The 19960-nt window shown below is 34.7% G+C and overlaps 1 protein-coding gene and 1 pseudogene across 1 annotated transcript; both read right to left on the bottom strand.

The window, feature by feature from the left end:
• Positions 1-13400: 13400 nt before the first annotated feature.
• On the bottom strand, positions 13401-14513 carry LOC145059757 (uncharacterized). Its single transcript, XM_079007548.1, has 4 exons — positions 14300-14513; positions 14166-14199; positions 13982-14040; positions 13401-13837 (listed from the first exon to the last, which is right to left on the bottom strand). The coding sequence occupies exons 1-4, from the start codon at positions 14423-14425 to the stop codon at positions 13622-13624; spliced, it is 435 nt and encodes a 144-aa protein (XP_078863674.1). The 5' UTR covers positions 14426-14513; the 3' UTR covers positions 13401-13621.
• A 3558-nt stretch (positions 14514-18071) lies between these two features.
• Positions 18072-18858, bottom strand: LOC145059365 (dirigent protein 22 pseudogene; annotated as a pseudogene).
• Between the last annotated feature and the right edge of the window lie 1102 nt (positions 18859-19960).

Below are 19960 nucleotides of genomic sequence, written 5' to 3'. Positions count from 1 at the left end.
GAATGTCACTTGATAGAAATCGAAATGGGGACGAAAACAGATGGAACGTTGGGGTCATTCGCATCTAGTGTTGATTTGGGGTCGAATGCTTTCATAGTTTCGTTTTGGGGGTAGAAATCGTTCGATATATGGATGGTAATTTCAGTCTGTGATGAATTTTGTGGATGGTGAGTTCGACATGAGATGGTTCCGTTTTCGGATGATGATTGAACTGGCTTCACTTTGGGTTGGTCAATTTGAAGGACAAATGCTTTTGACGTCAACACCATTTCGACATGAGTTCAAATAAGTCGTTCGCAACATGTGATCGCGGTTTCGGTTTTGCTTTGTTAATTGGTTTGGATGTCGAATAAAGCTTCACTATGGGAAAATTGTTTGGATGTTGAACACGATTTCGATGTGTGGATCGTGTGTTCAATGTGCGAAGGTCATCATTCGCGCATCTGGAAAGCGAAGGTCATTGAACGCAACTGGAAAGCAAAGTGGGGAAGAAAAGAAGAATTTTCGATTTGAATACTGAACTTTTAACGAAGTGGCAAAAAACACCCACTTTCGAAATGGGGTCAATTTTTTTGTGAAGTATGCTGAATTTTCATTTCGAATCCCTACAGTTTATGCAAATTGGTAAATTTTACCTAGTTTCGACATTAGGGTAAAATTCTGAGAAATTGGGAGATTTTTCAAATCAAGTCGTTAAAGCGTATGAAAGTTGTCACTTTATGCCTAGTTTCACATTGAAAGCTATTTTATCACAACCGGTCCCTATAGAATTACGAAATTGACAGTTTATACCCAGATTTCGAATCTCTTGCAACTCTCACTCGATAGTTTAAAATTTTCACAAAATTTGGAAAATTTTCTCGGCTTTTCGTGATTGTTTTTCATGCAAGATTTTTGTCGTTTCATTTTTGTAACACATCGAGAGGGAGATTTGTCAAGTTTATTCCTCGAGTGTTTCTCATCCTTTGGGGGTTTTATAATCAGTTTTTTATTATAAAAGGGGAGAATGTAGGAATTAGTATTCGAAGCTTCTCGGGTATTCATTTACTAATTTGAGGACCAGTGTTACTTCGAGGGGGAGTTTGTAACATCCATAAAATTCATGAAAATTTTAAAAAATTTCCAAGCATTCAAAACCATATTTATTACAAAATGTATTCAAAATAGTTTCACATCAGAGTATCCTAGAAATCAAAATCATAAAATGCAAGGAGGTGCAGGATCAAGCCTTCGCCTTCTCGCGATCATCCGAAGTACTTGAAAAAAAAATCTAAAATTGTAAGCCCGAAGCTTAGTGAGTTCCCCCAAAATACCAACGCCATACAAACCATAACCATATCATAACAAACAGCATGTACAAAGAGTCTAAAGAATGACTGGACCGCCCTCATCGGGCCTTCAGTCTGTTTGGCCCACTCTCAGAACCTTCAACATGTTTGGTCTGCCCTACCGGGCCTTCAGCCTGTCTGGACCGTTCTTCGGGCTTTCGGCCTGACTGGTATGCCCCATTGGGTCTGATACCAACTTGTAACGACCATAATATTCCAACCAATTAAAACTTTTCAAAAAAACCCGATTTCATAAAATTATTAAAAAAAGGTTTTCAATACAATTATTTCAGAGTATTCCCAGAATCGCATCACAAAACATAATCATGAGGAGCGGTACGATCACGCATTTGCCTTGCCACGGTCTCCGGAAGAACCTGAAAACATTAAACCACAACTGTAAGCCCGAAAGCTTAGTGAGATATCCCCAAAATACCAACCACATATACCATACACGCATAACATGCCATATCATATCAGAACACAGAACAACCATGCACTTCAGGTCTACTGTGTGACTGGTCCACCGCACCGGCCTTCAGTCCACCTGGTCCACCCTCCGAGTCTAACCACATACATCGAGTCTACAGTGTGATTGGTTCGCCCACACCGGGCCTTCAATCCACCTGGTCCACTCTTTGAGTCTACAGTATGACTGGTCCGCCCGCACCGGGCCTTCAGTCGGCCTGGTCAACTCTCCGAGCCTCGGCACGTCTGGTCCGCCCTCTTGGGACCTACAGCCTATCTGGACCGCTCGCTGGTCCTTCGGGATAACCGGTCCGCCCTGGGTATGTTGGCCTACAGCACAAAGCAGGTCCCGCCTCAACCCAACCCCAGTCCAACAACCATGTGCACATAAACATTCAATCATATAACATATCACATCCAATCAAACCGATCTAACAGATCACATAGCATAGCATCATCCTAACCAGGATACCGACCTAACCGGTCACTAGCATAGCATCATCCTATATACAAGGATACCGACCTGAACCAGATCTCTAACATATACCATCCTAACTACCAGGATGCAACACAACAAACAAAACATAACAACGATACCCGGATCACAATCCGATAAAAGGGTCGGCCTTGGTGACGTAGACCCTGTTGATATATTGAGGATAACTCACCTCGTAACTGCCGACTGAACAGATGAACCCAAGCTGTCCCGACCACTGATACGATCTCCACCACTGGCCAACCACCAAAACACTGAACTCAAAACAATATCCAACAATTACCAAAATGCCCCTGGAAGTCAACTGGTCAACCCTTGGTCAAAGTCAAAGTCAAAGTCAACCCCTGACTGACTCTACTCGCCGAGTCAACCCGATGACTCGCCGAGTCCCCATGTACAGAACTTCCCCAATCCGCGACTCAACTCGCCAAGTCACCCCGAGACTCGCCGAGTCCAACAACTCTAAGTCCTTTCACACTCGACTCACCGAGTCATCCCTTGACTCACCGATTCACAGCTCAACCAAAAGAAAGGTTAGGACCTCACGACCAGACTCGCCGAGTCCAAGGCTATCTGCAACCAACTTGCTAAGTTGTTCTTCCAACTCGCCGAGTTTCTGACCATAATCATCCAACTCGCTGAGTTGTTCTTCCAACTCACCGAGTTCCAGCCTATCATCAAGCAACTCGCCGAGTACACTCTTGTGACTCGCCGAGTGCCTCTAGATCTTAACCCATACGGAAACCTTCCAGGCCATGCAGTTGATCCAAAACGTAGATCTACCCTTCTATAATCCATCCATCACGTAAAGTGGCAAACTTTACGTGAATCCAAAGAGATCTAGGCATTTTACACGCTAGGGCTAGGGTTTGGGACAAGATAGTTTCGCCAAAAACTCAAGAACAGGGACTTTACTGCTCTCTAGACCTCCTCCATTCCAGATTTGAGGTAGCAACCTCAGATCTAACTTCCAACTCACAAAACCACAAGCTATTCTTTCCAAATGCTCCAAAGATGATGAATCTAGAAGAATGACAGCCCAAGAAACGAAATAATACCTCAAAAGAAAGCTCCAACAGAAGAGAATTCGAATCCTAGCAAAGCCCCTTGCTCCAAGCCTCCTAACTCTCCAAGATCTCCTCCAAAACCTCTTCTCCAAGGTTCTAATGCACTCAAATCCCTCGCAATCGCGTCTTAGGGTTTTCTGGACTTCATGAGAGGGTAAAGAGGCTGGGGGAAAGGTATAATGTCCTTTATATAGGGCTCATCCTCCGAAATTAGGGTTTTCTCCACACGGCACCAACTCGCCGAGTCCAGTTGCCGACTCACCGAGTTGGCCACTCAACACGCGACCAGAATCGCGACCCTACTCGCCGAGTCCACCCATGGACTCGTTGAGTTCCCCTTTCACATTTACACTTTGGACCCTGAACTTGCACTCTTGAACTCGGGATGTTACAAGTCTATCAGGGCCGCCCTGGGTATGTTGGCCTACAGCACAAAGAAAGTTCGTCTCCACCCACCCCCAAGCATACAATCAACACATAGATAACAATGCTAGCATGTATAAACAATCAAACCGATCTAACAGATCACTAATCATAGCCTCATCCTATATACCAAGATACTGACCTAACAGGTCACTAAACTTAGCATCATCCTATATACCAGGATACCGACTTAACAGGTCACTAAGCATATCATCATGTAATAACCAGGATAACAATCCACAAGAAGGGACAGCATTGGTGCCTTCGACCATGTTGATATAGTGAGAAGAACTCACCTCACAATGTCAAGCTGAACTGAACTGAAAAAGATCAAAATCCTGAAACACGGCTCCAAACTCAACCACCTACAACCACTATTGATCCAATTCCATAAATTCCCAAATTACCAAAATGCCCTCAGAAGCCAAACTTGGTCAAAGTCAAAGTCAATGGTCAAGGTCAATAATCTATTTTAACCCAACTCGTCGAGTGCAGCTTACAGACTCGTCGAGTTCCTTCAGAACTCAGAAAATTATGAAAACCCTAGTCAACTTTCCGAGTTATCAAACAACTCGTCGAGTCCATGTAGTGTCCAGAAGATCGGGAAAAACCCTAACTAACTCGTCGAGTTCACTCAGAACCCAGAAAGTGGGAAACCTTCATACAACTCATCGAGTTGTCTATGCAACTCGTCGAGTTCCTTCAACCCTTTTCTCCTTCAGCGTTTTTTAGCAAAACCAAGGCTCCAAACTATAGATCTAGACTCCTTGGGTGTTGTCACCACGTAAATTTGCTAACTTTACGTGCATGCAAGGCCTCAAGGGGTTAAAACGCCCAAAACTAGCCTTAGGAAGAGGTTTAGGGTATGGATAAAGGTCAAAGTTTGCTAAAGTCGAGAACTTTATGTCCATGAGGCCCTAGACGAGTCCATGCACTACCCCCATGGTCTTTACTGGAATGTCATGGGCTCCCCCCATGGTTTGACATCCAAGTGCCATGGACTACCCACATGGTCTTTACCTGGAATGCCATAGGATCTCCCCATGGTCTGATATCCAAGTGTTATGGGCTACCCCCATGATCTTTCATGCAAGCATCACAGAGACAACTAGCATTCCACATATCAAGTAATGGGCCAGCATCGGTGCCTTCAACCCATCGATATAGTGAGAAGACTCACATCGAACTGTCGAATCACACAGATGATCCCTACTGTTGGATGATAGATTCCTCGAACTGCCAATATCAAAACAACACCCTGTTAGCAATTGGATTCCAATCCAAAACCATAAATCCATACTCGGGGTAAAAAGACCATTTTACCCCTAACCTAACTTGGACCAAGACTTAGTCCCAAACTTAACAATCCAATAAAGCCCAAATACCAAAAACCACCCAGGGCCCAAACCCATTGTAGGCCTTCTCAAAATAACTATCATCCCAAAACCTGATGGCCCAACAGGGACCAAGACAACTAAGCCCAAAAGATGGCCCAAACTGAAGCCCAACATGCAAAATTCTTCCTTGTTGAGTAGGCGAGGTGTACCCATCTTTATGCTAAGCGTATGCGCTATTTGGCTTGTACGCTACGCATACAGGCTTGTACGCCCAGCGTACTCACTCAATTATGAAAATCGATTTTCTTAAAATCTATTTTCCATATCTCATAATCGAAATATGTAGTTATTGTAAATAATATCCTTGTTGATCTAATCATAGCTACCTAAGAAAAAGGTTTAATCATAGTCATTGAAATGAGTGTGATTAGAGCCTTTAACAATAAGTATTGCTAAATGTGTATAGATCTCCATGTGTATATTCTTTCTAAAAGAAGTTCTTACTAGTTCTAGCCTTGCTATAAGGAGAAATATTAATCAATCCCACACTTGATTATTAGACATGGATTATATATCAGTGTTTGTTAAAACGTTGTCGATGGATGTCCTAAACAAATAATAAATTCGCTACTTGGTTGCACTAATGGGTAGCATAGGGAAGCAGAGTTGAATCCTCAAGGACACGGCCTAACCAATGCCTCTTTACGTAAGGCACATACTAGTCAAATGCAGAAAATAATAAAAGGACGATTTTTGTTGTTAATTAAAACTAAAAATAGTAGTGAAATAAACTTAAGAAAATTCAGTAATAAAAAGCGAATTTAGTTTTGCCGCGATTTTCCTAATTATGAAATTAACACAAACCTGGTTATTTAATATGCATTCTATTTAAGCTGATACTAAAAACTACTAATAAGTTCTAGTAAGTTCTCTTTTACTTAGTTAATTAACCAAAACAAGTTCTTTAGTTAATCCTAAATTTTTACTAACCTAATTAAACAAACTCTTAATCAAGTTAAAAAAGATACACTAAGATCTGTATAAAATTTACAGCAATATTGAATACATCTCACAAGCTCGGAAGCATAAAAATATAAAATTTTAGTTTCTAACATAGTCAAATCCCATCACAAAATCGATATGTTACTTGTTACTTAATACTAGTTTATCAAAACAATTATGGGATTCAACAACTGATTAACTAGATTGATTTAATCCAAAATTAGGTAATCAGGCTAAAAAGAACTAAAATCAAATATTCATTAAGCACAAAACTCAACTAGATAGAATCATAAATTAAAAATCAGATCTAATGATTTATTACAAAATAAGTACTAATCTTGCAGAACTAAAATCTAAGGTTTAGCCAAAATGGCTAAAATCTTATCTAGAACAATAAAAAGAGAAATTAAACAACTAATCTTACTAAACTAATTAATAGAGACAATGCATAGTCTTTAGATCTTCAGAAAATGATGAAAAAATGCAGAATTAGCCTCCAAAAGTCGTCTTCGATCGTTTAGGAACATCCAGGGTTTTAAATGATCAGATAGGAGATATTTATATGCAAGCCAACAATATCGGGAGCGATTTTTACAAAACCACAATCTTGCTTTTGGAAAAAATATGATCATGTTTTTTCTCCGAAGTCCCAAAAATTTCAGTTTTTTGTGTTTAATGAAGTACAATGCTATTTTGGGCATATTTGACATAGAAACACGATCGTGTAAACTCTAAGAAGTCCTGAAATTTGGTTTTTGTCTTGGAAAAGTAATAAATGTGAAGCACGATAGCAGCATGATCGTGTAAATCATAAAATAAGCGTTTCGGACGCAAACTCTTCAATTTCAGCAAATCTAACTCAGGTTCCAACTTCCACAGGTATTTTAGCCCAATTAAGCTCCAAATATACATGCAAGCTGCTTCCAAATCACTACTCCACTCGCCGAAAATGACATAAAAACATGAGCAGTACAGGAATTCTAGAGATGAACATGAGCTGAACACTATTTAAAGTAATGCATATGAAAAAACATCAAATATAATACAAAACAATAATAAAAACTAATATAAAATATTCATAAAATGACATTTAAAAAATATCCCCAAGCTTAAACCTTACTTTCCATCAAGTAATAAAAAAATGGAATGGAAAAATGTAGATGACATAAAAACAATGTTTTAAAAACCGGGTTTTTAGTTGAACCGGTATGATGACCAGTTCCCGGTTCAACCGGTTTAACTGGTTCGACCGCCGGGTCAACCGGTTTCAATATTTTTCATGTTTTTTTTTTAATTTTCCTACACATACATACATATATAAATTATGAATTTGATGTTTATAAGTTTAAACATTAAAAATACACATAAAAATAAGTTGTAGATGAATCCAAATACATTAAAATAACACATAACCATAAGTTTTAATGTTTTATATCAATCTATATATGTCAAAAAGAAAATAAAGTATAATACCGAAACAAAATATAGTTTTAGATTAATATAAACACATCAAAAAACTTTATAACAATTATAATATGTTTTTATTTAGAGAAACAAAATAGATTTGAAAAAAAATCATCAAAGTTTATTATGTAAAAGGTTTTTTTCATGTGTTTTTATTTGGTTTAACCGGTTTATTTTGACGGTTCAATCGTGTTTTTCTAAAAACCGGTCGGTTCAATCCGGTTCAGAAATCGATATAAAACTGGTGATAGTTGAACCGCTCCTTTCTCTGATTTCCGGTTCAACTGGCCGGTTCAAACCGGTTTTTAAAACATTACATAAAAAGAACTTCAAATAAAATAAAAAATAAAAAACAAAACTAAAAATCAAGAAAACTCAAACACTTCAGTTTTTTTCCACATTATCAGACTTTTCATCAAGGATGTCCAATGAAATCACTATCTAGACAACAATGTCAATACTTTTTATATATCCTAGATTTCCAAGGTTAGAAAGATGTTCAACGGTGTAAATTGATAAACCAACAATAAATTTTATTTAAATTCTATACTTTAATTTACTTTGCTCACAAAAATAGTATACTTAAGAATTTCATGTCTTTTCCATTCATTCATAAAAACCAAACTTAACCTATCCTTAAGGACCTGTCACGTCAAGCTAATAAGCCCTCTAAGACCAGGGGGATTGGGAGGGAAGTTTCCCTCACTTTTTGTGGGTCATATCATCTTTTCCTTCACTTTCTTTTCTCTCACCTAAAACCCAAGAAATGGGTGAGAAGAGCTTCCCCCACAATTTTTTTTAATTAAAATTAATTGATTTTAATGATAATTGGAATATAAAAATATAGTGTCTATTTTGTAATTTTCAAAAACTATTTTTGTATTTAGAATTCAGAGTTAGGTGTATTCTGCCATAAGACCAAAACATAGGGGTCAAATATGCCATTTCCAGAAACTTCTCGTCTTCTTCCTTCTTCATTGTTAAAACCTGCAAACTCATTAAAAAAAATAAATAAATAAATAATAATAAAAAATCCAACCACTAACAAGGAAAGAGAGAGAGTCGGAACCCCTCCCCCCACCTCCTCCTTGCGCCTTCTATCCCACACCGCTGGTGCGGTGTTCCTCCGAGCGGGAATGGCTCCCGCACATCTTTCCTCGCTCCACTCCGTCCTGCCTAAATAAACAATCCCAAACACCCCTAAGATTGACAAGGTTATTTACTAGATTATCTTATTCTTTACCTAAAAAATTTATTTCGCTGAATTAAAAAGAAAAAATAAAAGTTTTTTGCTATAACTAGAGTCAAGTACACTAGTTCTTGTTTAACCATATAGTTTCCTAGTTTATTATAGGAAAACATTTGAACTAAAAAAATACTTGGAATAAAGTTGTCATTTCACAAGATAAACCAACATGAACTCGTGGTACGATTCCCCCCCTTCATTGAACAATGAGTTGTACCCAAAGCATTAATGTTGTACTGCATGTCGGTAGGTATGTAGTAATTCACACAAACAGAGTGATTATTCAACATCCGGAAAGGGCTTATGAACTTGATACTAACTAATAAGCCCTCCAAATGATCCAACAATAATGTCCAACTCAGCGGCTGTTGCCTTTTTTTACTACTATTAAGTCCTTATAGTTAAAGTCCTTGAATGGTAACCATATTTATATGAGAAAAATGTTCTATATATAACGTTTGTTTCTTTTCTGTTGTAAATAAACAATATGACAGAGACTAAATGACTAGTTTACTTTTATATTTCAGAAAACAAATTTTACAAAAAGACTAAATGACTAGTTTACTTTTACATTCTAGAAAACAAATTTCACAGCATTCATTGTTTTAACGACATTAATCAAAGTTAACATAAGAAGAGTTGGAAGGAAAATAAAAAAAATTAACAAAAAAAAAAAGATAAAGTAGATAGAATGTTTAAAGGAAGGTTGTTTGATAGTTGTTGTTGAGTTAAAGATCTAATTAAGTCAAATCCAACCTTACATTTTGTCTTGCCCAATAAAAGACATATTAGAGGTTATATGAACACCTCTATAACCGAATCAAAATATTTTAATTGTGATACCAAACAGTTTGGCCGAGTCAAATGCAACCTGTTATTACCAAACCTAGTAATAAAAAATATCAAATAGCCCCTAGTAGCTTAATGCGTTGAGCAAGATTTTTTAGCTTAACCCATTAAGTTATTTTGAACAGTTTAAGTTATTAAAAAACAATCATGTATAGCAAAGTTTTGGTAAAGTAAGAACACCGTACTATGTGAAATTACAGGGTTACCCCTATTGAATCTTAACCGAGCTAAAGAATTAGCATCTTAATGAATCAAAATAGATAGTAGATACTACTCGAAAGCAATGGCAACAGGAAGAGTAATTGATGTAGTAGCCAACTGAATCTTGAATTATTTTTCACCTCTTATAATTCTGCAACTAAAAAATGAGTTACAGTTTTAGTCCCTAAGTATAGCTAACTTTGACATTTTTAGTCCTTAATTGAGGTTCTTGTAACATTTTTAGTCCTTTTTCCAAGTAAAATTATTGTTTTTGTACTTAAATATAGCTTATTTTTGCAATTTTTGTCCTAGAAAGTTTTCTCTTGCAATTTTGGTCATTATTAGAGGCTTTTGTTACCTAATTTATGTTCCGATTAAAATTTATTATTTTTTGTTCCTGAGTATAGCTGATTTTGTAATTTTGGACCGAAAAATATAGCCATTTACTTGCAATAGGAACCAAAATTGTTACAAAAACATCAAATACATACCTAATTTGCAAGAGAAATTTGGGACGAAAAATGAAAAAATCAACTATACTCGGGCAAAAAAATGTAATTTATTCTTCAATAACCAACCAAATGGAACCAATAACTGAACTTTTTTCAAAAGTTAAATAAATAAATAATGGAATGCAGCCATGCAGGGAAGTAGTACATGAAATTAATTATTAATAGTATTCATATAGCAAAAAGCAACCATATAGATAAGATAAAAACATCATTTCCATATGATAAAAGATCCAACTTAACTCTATGAAAACAGAAAGTACGAGAAGCCAATGTCATAGAACATGTGGAAATTGCCAGTTATACAACGTTTGCAGTTACCTTGTTCATGGTACATGGGTCCACTCAACTACTCTTATATATTAGAATCAAATAACACAGGGAAATTTTAATGATTGGTCGATTTCCCGAAACATATATGTGAATCCAGCAAAGTTTTGGTCAGTTTTTAACATTATTGACTATGGGATTTGATGTGTTTCAGCTTCAGTCCCCACATAGTACAGATATTTCATAATGTGTGAATATAAACATTATAAGGAATAAATAGGAGAATAGTACATACCTATAGTTTTAAACTACGTACAAAGATGTGAAACCACCACACATTAGCTCATGGCCCCTACTTTCTCTTATTGACGGAATTATCCTTACCCATGAACTAGTGAAAATCCAATCAGTTTAAATAAAAATATACGTTACTTATTTACAAAGTGTTTATTCGACAAACAAAAGGACTAATTCTCCATTTGAGTTTGTCCATTTCGATGTTTGGGGTCCTTATCGTGTGTGAATCATATATTTTTGTAACTTTTGTTGATTATCTAGAGCTACCTATTTTACTTGATGAAAACAACGTAAATAAAAAGTCGTTACGAGTTGTTTACCTATTTAAGGGGCTGTTTTATTACTTTATAGTTGATGATTGAGTCTGATTGAGTCAAGGCTTCATTGAGCCTGACCCAATCTCTAATTAGACTAGGTAGGAGGCATATCGAGAGGCTTCTAATTGTGATATCAAATAGTCTGAGTGCAAACATATAATATGACTGAATCAGATGCGTTTAATTGTGGTATCAAACAGTCTGAGTGTATTTTGTGTTAAACTCGATTTAAGATTATTGTTTTAACTTTGAGAAGTTATAAATTTATAATGCATAAGAATTCTCCTAAGACTACGATTTCAATGACATTTTTTATTAATCATCTTGTGTCGATACACAATCCCAAAAATGGAGCAGTTGAAAGATAAAACAAACATCTACATCTTTTTCATATGAAAGTTTCGAAACAATTCTAAGAAAATGTAATCTCCACAATAGGTTTTTAGACCAACCGAATGCCTAATATATTCTAAATGGTAAATGTCCTAAGCGTATCTTGTTTGATTGTTTCCCACAAGATCAATGAATGTTTCATACTAAACCTCGGATTTTCATAGCACTTGTTTTGTTCATGGTGTTTGACCTCATCTTACCACATTAGACTTCAAGTCACTTATATGTATCTTTCTAGGATAGGCTATCGTTGATTCGTTGTTATTCTACTCCTCTACTCCTAAAGTTGTGGGAATGATGATTTGTTACTCTATAGTATTCTACCTTTTTGACATCTCCTATTTTAGCTCCTCCTATTCTATTGTTTTCAAAACCGCATATTCACAAAGTTTGTTCTAGGCAAGAGAGGCCTCTTCTGCCATGTACTCAACCTTCTTCCTTCATGACTAGTTCCTTCCATCACCATCAAATCCCATGACTAGTAATTTTGATCTTCATAATGGAATTCATAATGGTAAAGGAAGATTTACTTATCCTATTTCATAACCCAACTCTTCTTCATCTTGTTGTTTTGTGGAACCATTTACTCTACCACAATCCCTTAAACTGTTTCTAAAGTCGTGTCACATTTGGGCCTACAAGCTGCAATAGTAGAAGAAATGAATGCTTTAGATAGTAATGATACATGAAATCTAGTGGTGTAGATTATTCAGACAGACACTTCCTCTTGTGGCCGAATTAACTAGGTTTGTTTTTTTGTTTGCTTATTTTTATGGTTGCAACATACAATTAATATTTACATCATTTAGATATCAAAAATGTCTTCCAACATGGTGATCTTTGGGAAGATGTGTACATGAAGCAACCACTTATTGACGGGAGAGTATTTACAAAGATGTCATCTTCCCAAATCTCCATAAAAAAAATTTTAAGAAGGCCCACGTGACATGAAATATTTTTATAAACTTCACAACACACCCAGAATATATAAAATCAACCACAATTTGAAACAAGGAACTCAAACAAGAACAATATAGCAATGTTAAAAAGTATTTCGAATTTTCTATATTGGTCTATAATATTTGAAGTTATATAAAAATAAACAAAGAAAAAAGGTGTTTTATTTATTGAACACATATTAAACAATCATTATATTTATCGGCAAGTATGAACTATTGAAGAGATGCTCATAAAAATTAGTGTAGATGAATAAACAAAATTTTATAAGCTATTTGCACTATAAGAGCCAAAAATCAAGCAATGTGCACATAAAAGGCTGCAACTAATCATTGAAACTTATGTTGTTGAGAACGAGAAGTGTAAGGTGCTGATTGTTTTTTGGAAAAAACCTCTTCAGACCTCTTATTGTTGCGCGGCGCAGCACACGCGCAGCACTTTTCATCTCGCAGCTGTTTGTTTTTTAGAAGTCTTCAGAGTCAAAAACCTCTGCGCGTGCTCTGTTTGGCGCAGCACTTGTACTGCCTCTTCCAACCTCTTCCAGCCTCTTCTTCTTCTTTTTTTTTCTTGCTGAATTTTTTCTTATATGTTGTTGAAAATTTATTTCACTTTTTATTTTTCATTTTTTTTGTTTATTCTTGTTGATTTTTTTTCGTTTTTTTATATTGAATAATGATAATTTTTGATGAAATATCATTATTTTTTTTACTAAATATCTTTATTTTTTGTTGAAATATCATTATTTTTTACTGAATTATCATTAATTTTTGCCAAAATGTTATACATTATAAAAATTTTCGTATTTAAAAACTATTTTTGATTTATAAAATTAGTTTATTTTAATTTTTTAATATCTGCAGCAGTAAGCAGATGTTAAAAAAACAAACACGTTTCTTATTACAGTCTGCAGCCGTTTGGTCCACCTCTTCTACTGCAGAGGGTTGCAGAGGTGGTCCGCAGACTTCATGAATTTTTGCTTCAGAAAATCAAACAGCACCTAAGTGTATTCAATATATCGAGTAATCAATGAAATAGTGTAATGTGAGGCACTTGAAGAAGCATAGTAAGATGTAACACTGAGTTGAGTGAAATTTGGAAGCCCATATCCTGTGATTTTAATGTAGTATTGTCCAAAAAAATATGTTTCAGTAACATGTATTGAAAATACATACAAAATTGGCAAGAAAAAAAATGTGTTTTTAACATTAATAATCTTTTTTGGATCATACGACGTTTATGAAAAAAATGTTGTTAATTAATGAACATCGTTTAGTTTCTTGGAAATCCCATAAGAAAGAAGTTCGGAAACAAGTATAAATATTAAATACTACTCAAAGATATTCTAAGAGTAAATTACATATTTCGTATTTAGTCCAGAAGTTTGATTTTTCGCATGCTTCTGAATATATGGTATTCCTGAAATGAATAAAATCACTAAATTAGTCATTTTTCCAAAAGGATTAGGTAAAATACGACATGATTGGAACATAAATCAATCAAAATCTTCCCAAAAACCAGATGTCAATTGCTTAATTGTGAACCTAGAATTGAGATAGAATCTTCAAACTTCAAACCCTATTGTTTCAATGTTCAGTTCAATAAATCTGTTATATGCAATAGTAAGTTGCAATTTTGGTTATAGTAACAAATAAATGAAGAAGAAGAAACAACATACCGAGGTTGATTTCAAAGAAGAGAGACAACGAGGGCAGCGAGGGGTACCGAGACCTGGTTTAATGGTAGGTTCATGGTATAGATTCCTTGTTCGTAGCTTCTCTTCGTACACCTCCCGAGCCCCCATCACTCGTTCTGCAGTTCACGCACATTCCTAGAAGGAACAACTACGGCGATCGAGTCAACAACCCAGACCTTGTTGCATTCTTACATTGGGCTTTTGGACCCGATTTACATGGGCTTTAATCGACATCATATTCGATATTAATTGTTGTAGGATAAGATTAATAAGTGGGCGACTTGGCCAACATGTATTCTTAGAAATATAATTTGTGTTTTACTTAAAGATTTCATTGAAGGCATCTTTAAAATGTTTATGCTATTTGTTGATGTAGGGTTCGTTTGACAACTATCTATAGGCTTGTTGTGTATCTTATTTATATTGTATGTGTTTTTTTTTGGAAATGAAACTTCTCTAACGAGGGTTTTTTGCCCAACTTTTGCATACCGACTAACCCCCGCTGCAAACATGAGGTTTTGTCTCATTCCCTGGAGTCACTGCAGGCGAATTTTCATGGCCACAAGGGCTGAGTGGTGTAAAGATTTGAACATAGATCAATAGGTTATCCATCATATTTTCCACATGTCTTACCAAGTCACCACTACCCAAGTGGTTTTGTATGTGCTTTATAGATGGGGCGTTGTGAGTGATCAGTTATTGTTGTGTATCTGATTTATATTTTATGTGCTTTTTAGATGGGGCGTTGTGAGTTGATTAGAAGTTTTTGGATAGCCATTATATAAAACAAGCAATGTAATTTATTTTGTTATTTGTATTAGTAACAAAGTTATATCTTTCTACTTTTCATAGCAATTTAATCGAGTTTTCCAATAATAAGAATGTGTATGCCTATAATTGTAGCATATTTATATTGTCTACTCATGTATCGGAGCTATGTTGGTGTATAAGACATCAGCATATAAAAAAGATGGATATTTTAGAATGAGTGAAAAATGGATGCTCCAATAAAGTTCATAGAAAGCGTCATTCATTTTTGGTGAAGAGTGTCAAGGTTTAATGAAGTTGATTTGGCAAGACTACTTCATATTGGGGAAGAACATGGACTTCAGGTATGATAAAAATCATTAATTGTATGCATTATACATGGAAAATTTGCCCGATTGCTTGGGTTGAAAAGTATGCAAGCAGAAGCAATAGACAAATAAGGATCAAAGTTATTGCATCATATAACTTATGGATATGGCATGCATTCTTTGAAACAGTATATACGTGTGATGACATTAATGTCATCTACCGGTCTTCTTTTTTTGATGATGTCTTGGCAAGTCGAGCACCAAATATGAGTTATGCCGTAGATGATCGGGACAATACTATGGCATATTATCTCACTATTGCATATATTCTCATGGGTTGTGAGGGGAGATCCAATGTGTTAGGACTGGGGACACATGTCGCCAATGCATTTTCCTAAACCAATGTTTTTTATTATAGGATTTAGACTGTATTATAAAAGTTATACATGACACCCCTAATGATTTGGATAACTTTTGTTTGGTAATCACTAATTTAAGTTAGAAATTCATATGTCAACTAAGAGAAGCCAAACCACCTGGAGAAGAAGCTGTAGTAGGGTTGCTCCTATTGAATTTTGTATACTTGGGCCAAGGTCATATATAAGCCCACAAGTAAAAACAATTGATTTTTGTTGTAATTACATATATCAAACCCACCAGAAGAAACATTTGATTTTTATTGTTATTGCATTTAGTTGAACGAGTTTATATTAACATTAATATTAATCAATTTATTTGAATATTTAAATGGTCTAAAAATAAAGTTTAGTCTTGAACATTTTTGTTTAAAAGTCTTGTAAAATTTATTTTTGAAAGGTTTTATTAATTACAATAAACGCTCTTGTCAATTTATTAAGTGATCAAACATATCAGTCGAGATAAAATAATAACACTTAGGTTGTGATCCAACGATTTTGCACCGACCCGTTTATTTTATCCATTTGACCGACTCAATGCTCCCAATAGGGAAAATCCCTAGATCTTTTACTGTTTGGTTGCCTTAGGCAAGTCAATAACTTTCCCCAACTTCGGAAATACAAAGTGTTCGTTGAAAATAAAATGGTCATTAGAAAAGATGTTGATCAGCATTTTGAGTTTTATAAAGTTCGTTTTTCATTTCTATGACACCCATGTCATTCTGCGAGACAATGATATGATGAGAAAAATTATGATTATATGTATCATCATTCATAATATGATCGTTGAGGATGGATGCCATACATATATTCACTATTATGATTCATCTGAATTTCTAAATGACAAACCTATAAACCGGCATCGAAGAACCTTTACTGAAGACACACCTTCGCAATAGAGAATCTCATAATAATTTAAAAAACGATTTAATTGAGCATTTATAGAAAAATTATGGCATTTATAAATAATTAGGTAGTTTACATCTTCCTTATTTATAATTTTGTATTTCACATTAATTATAACTTGATTTATATATTTTATTAAGTTTGTTTGATTAATGTAAAATATTTTTATTTTGTTTTATATTTAAAATAAATATTATATTTATTTCGAACTAAATGAGTTACTTTTAATTTTTTAAATCATATTTAGTAAAATAAAAATCAATCATAAAGTTTATTTATTTAATAAAAATTGGTTAGAGTGGATCGATAATGGATATGAAAATTTTGGGTTTAGTTGATTTATATGGATGGACAAAGAAAAAACAGTTTTGTAATAGAATGAGAATAGTTTCATAGATTTTAAAACAGATGGATTTAAAACAGCTGGAGTGATAACAAGTTTATCATGTTGACATCAATGTGACATGTTTAACGTTTCTTTTTTTTTTTTTTTTTTTTGTCATTTAAAGGAATTGTATGCCCTTTTTCCACACATTTTTCTCTTTTAATTATTTTATTTAAACAACTTAATTTAGATAAAATTCTAATATCCATTAATCAAAATAAGAAATATACAAAAACAAATTAAAAACTTAAAAATACGTAACTAATAAAAATTATATGAAGACTTCGTCTGAAAATTCGCAAATCAAAACATTTTTCGATTCTACGTTCAAATCAAATCGATGTGATTAACAGTCCAAATATTTTTCACCAAGTCACTACAAAAATTAAAGATAGACTTCAACATTACATATCATCACTCTTCTTGTCATGTATTTTTCACCATCAATCTGTAGTTGTGTCCATGGAGATGAATTGGTGTTAAAGATGAAGATGAATAAGATATTTTAAGTAATAGTTATAGACAAATCTGTTTTAAATAAAAAAAAATGAAAAAGCTAGCCAGTAGGAGGAGATAGACTAGGCAGATTCCTACCAAGTTGGGGCTGGCATGTCGAAATGAATACCGAGTCTACTCCCTCCAGTCACGTCGAAAACGATATCCCTTTGTCATTTGAAAGTTTGATAACTTTTTCTTAATTTAATCTCTTATTTATTCAAAAAGTTGAAAGCAAAAGTAGCAATTTATATCATTTTCAACTTACAACCCCAAGTATCAATAATGGTGGCTAGTCGTACTTTCCAATTTCCGTTAGGATTTAAGCATTTGGTACGTGTTGACTGTCGACTACCTTTGCGTAGTAATATAAAGCTAGTACGATGATATTCCAATTTAAGAGAAAAAAATGTTTAAAATCGGTTAACATTTATTGATCAAACATATCACTTAATTATATGTGGTTTCATAAGTAGTTTTATTAATCAATAATACGTAAAAAGAATATTGTATATATATCTTATTATCACAAAAAATACAGAATCCGGAAAACAAAATCAAAACTTGAACAACATACAAAATAAAATTTCAAAAAATACAAATATTTAATAATGGAAAACATAAACATTGAACTCCACGACAGCGTCACCATTGCTCATGTTAAAAGTATGAGTGCTTGCTTCTGCATATCCACGTGCAAACCGGAAAAGCCCACTTCCTCCAATGACCGGCATCTCTCTCACCGGCGACATCACCGGATTCCGGCCAACTATACTCAACGTGCTACCATTATACTTTCCTTCTACAAATACGTAGTTCATAACCATCAACAAACCCATTTCGTTTATGCTTGCTGATGTATACATCCCTTGTGCTCTACCCACCAACCTCGAGTTCCGTTCAGGGCCGATGGTCAAAGGGTTGTCGATCATGCTGATGTCACCAAAACCGGTGGCGGCAGTGCGGTTGGTTCTGGTAGCTTCAACAATCCTGATGGCGGTGGCATTGGGGCCACTGACTATGTCATGGAAGTAGAAACGAAAATGGCTCAGTTTCTGTTTTCTCAAACCTAAAGATCGTTGTGATAGGTTTCTTGAAAACTTCTGGGATTCGACTGTGAGAAAGAAAGATAGAAGAAGAACAGAAAAGATAACTGTAACAGATTTCGATACAGAAGTAGCCATTGTTGGAGCTTAATTGGAAGAGATTGAGAAGAATGAAAGAGTTGGTGAGTTATGCTTGGTGAGGTTCATGCTTATATAGAATGGGAATAGTTTCTGGATGCTTTCATGCCTTTGGGTATAAAATTAAAATCAACTTTGGAAAATTTTTGCGTTCAATATTTCCGCGTCAATGGGATTATGGGAATAAGTCCTTACCAATTTATTTTTTATTCATTTATTTTGTCGAGGATGATGCTTGAAAACATGCAAGTGTTGGTTATTATATATTTATTAATTAAATGAAGTTCTTTTGTTCATTTTTTTAACAATAAGCAAACGTAAAAGTGTGTATTTTCTCATAAACTGGTCTTTTATTATTATACGAATACATGAGAGAGGAGGCCAGTGGGCCGGACATATACATCAATACAAGACTATTATACAAAACACAAAAATAATAAATAATAATAATAATAATAATAATAATAACCCGCTAACAGCAAAGGCCAAGAGGATATGTGCCTCTCCTAGCTTATTACAATTCAACAAAAATTGAGAAAGAAATGAACATTCTCTTATTGAATTAAGAACTAAATGTACATTGTTTATATACAACATACTATACTATTATACAAAACACAAATATAATAATAATAATAATAATAATAATAATAATAATACGCTAACAGCAAAGGCCAAGAGGATATGTGCCTCTCCTAGCTTATTACAATTCAACAAAAATTGAGAAAGAAATGAACTTTCTCTTATTGAATTAAGAACTAAAAGTACATTGCTTATATACAACATAACTCCTACAACCAATGAATGAGTTATGTTGTTTCCTCCAACCAATGAACTAAAAGTACATTGTTTTTGGTACTTAGGTATTAGTATGTAACCCAACAATCCTCGTTATTGCTTGTAAAATTCCATTACACAATAAAATCTTCTTTCTCATACGTGTATTATAGTGTGTTTTAGAGAATATCATGTTTGGCATGACCTTATGTTTTTTTGGTCATGTTATGTGAGAACATCACTTATGGTAGGCACAATCAGTAGTACTACGATAAGAATGTCAAAGGTCATTGGAAATGACAACCGTGGGTTTCTTCAAAGTCAAAAAGAGACACAGATGACATAGGTTAAGCTAGCTTAAGTCACAAGTAGCAGCAGATGATAGGTCAAACCCAAGTGGTGGA

Source organism: Lactuca serriola, chromosome 6 (genome assembly GCF_051521515.1).
Source record: "Lactuca serriola cultivar US96UC23 chromosome 6, Lser_US96UC23_V15, whole genome shotgun sequence".
Classification (NCBI taxonomy): Eukaryota; Viridiplantae; Streptophyta; class Magnoliopsida; order Asterales; family Asteraceae; genus Lactuca; species Lactuca serriola.
Note: the sequence above shows the minus strand (reverse complement) of the source record. Positions and strands in the feature narration are given on the sequence as shown.

Bases quoted from the DNA above. Each gene is read 5' to 3' on its own strand.
- LOC145059757 (XM_079007548.1), bottom strand. From the start codon at position 14,425: ATGGGGGCTCGGGAGGTGTACGAAGAGAAGCTACGAACAAGGAATCTA. The intron at 14,041-14,165 runs GTTCACAATTAA...TATTCATTTCAG, and splicing joins AGATTCTATCTCAATTCTAG to GAATACCATATATTCAGAAG. The intron at 13,838-13,981 runs GTAATTTACTCT...GATCCAAAAAAG, and splicing joins CTGGACTAAATACGAAATAT to ATTATTAATGTTAAAAACAC.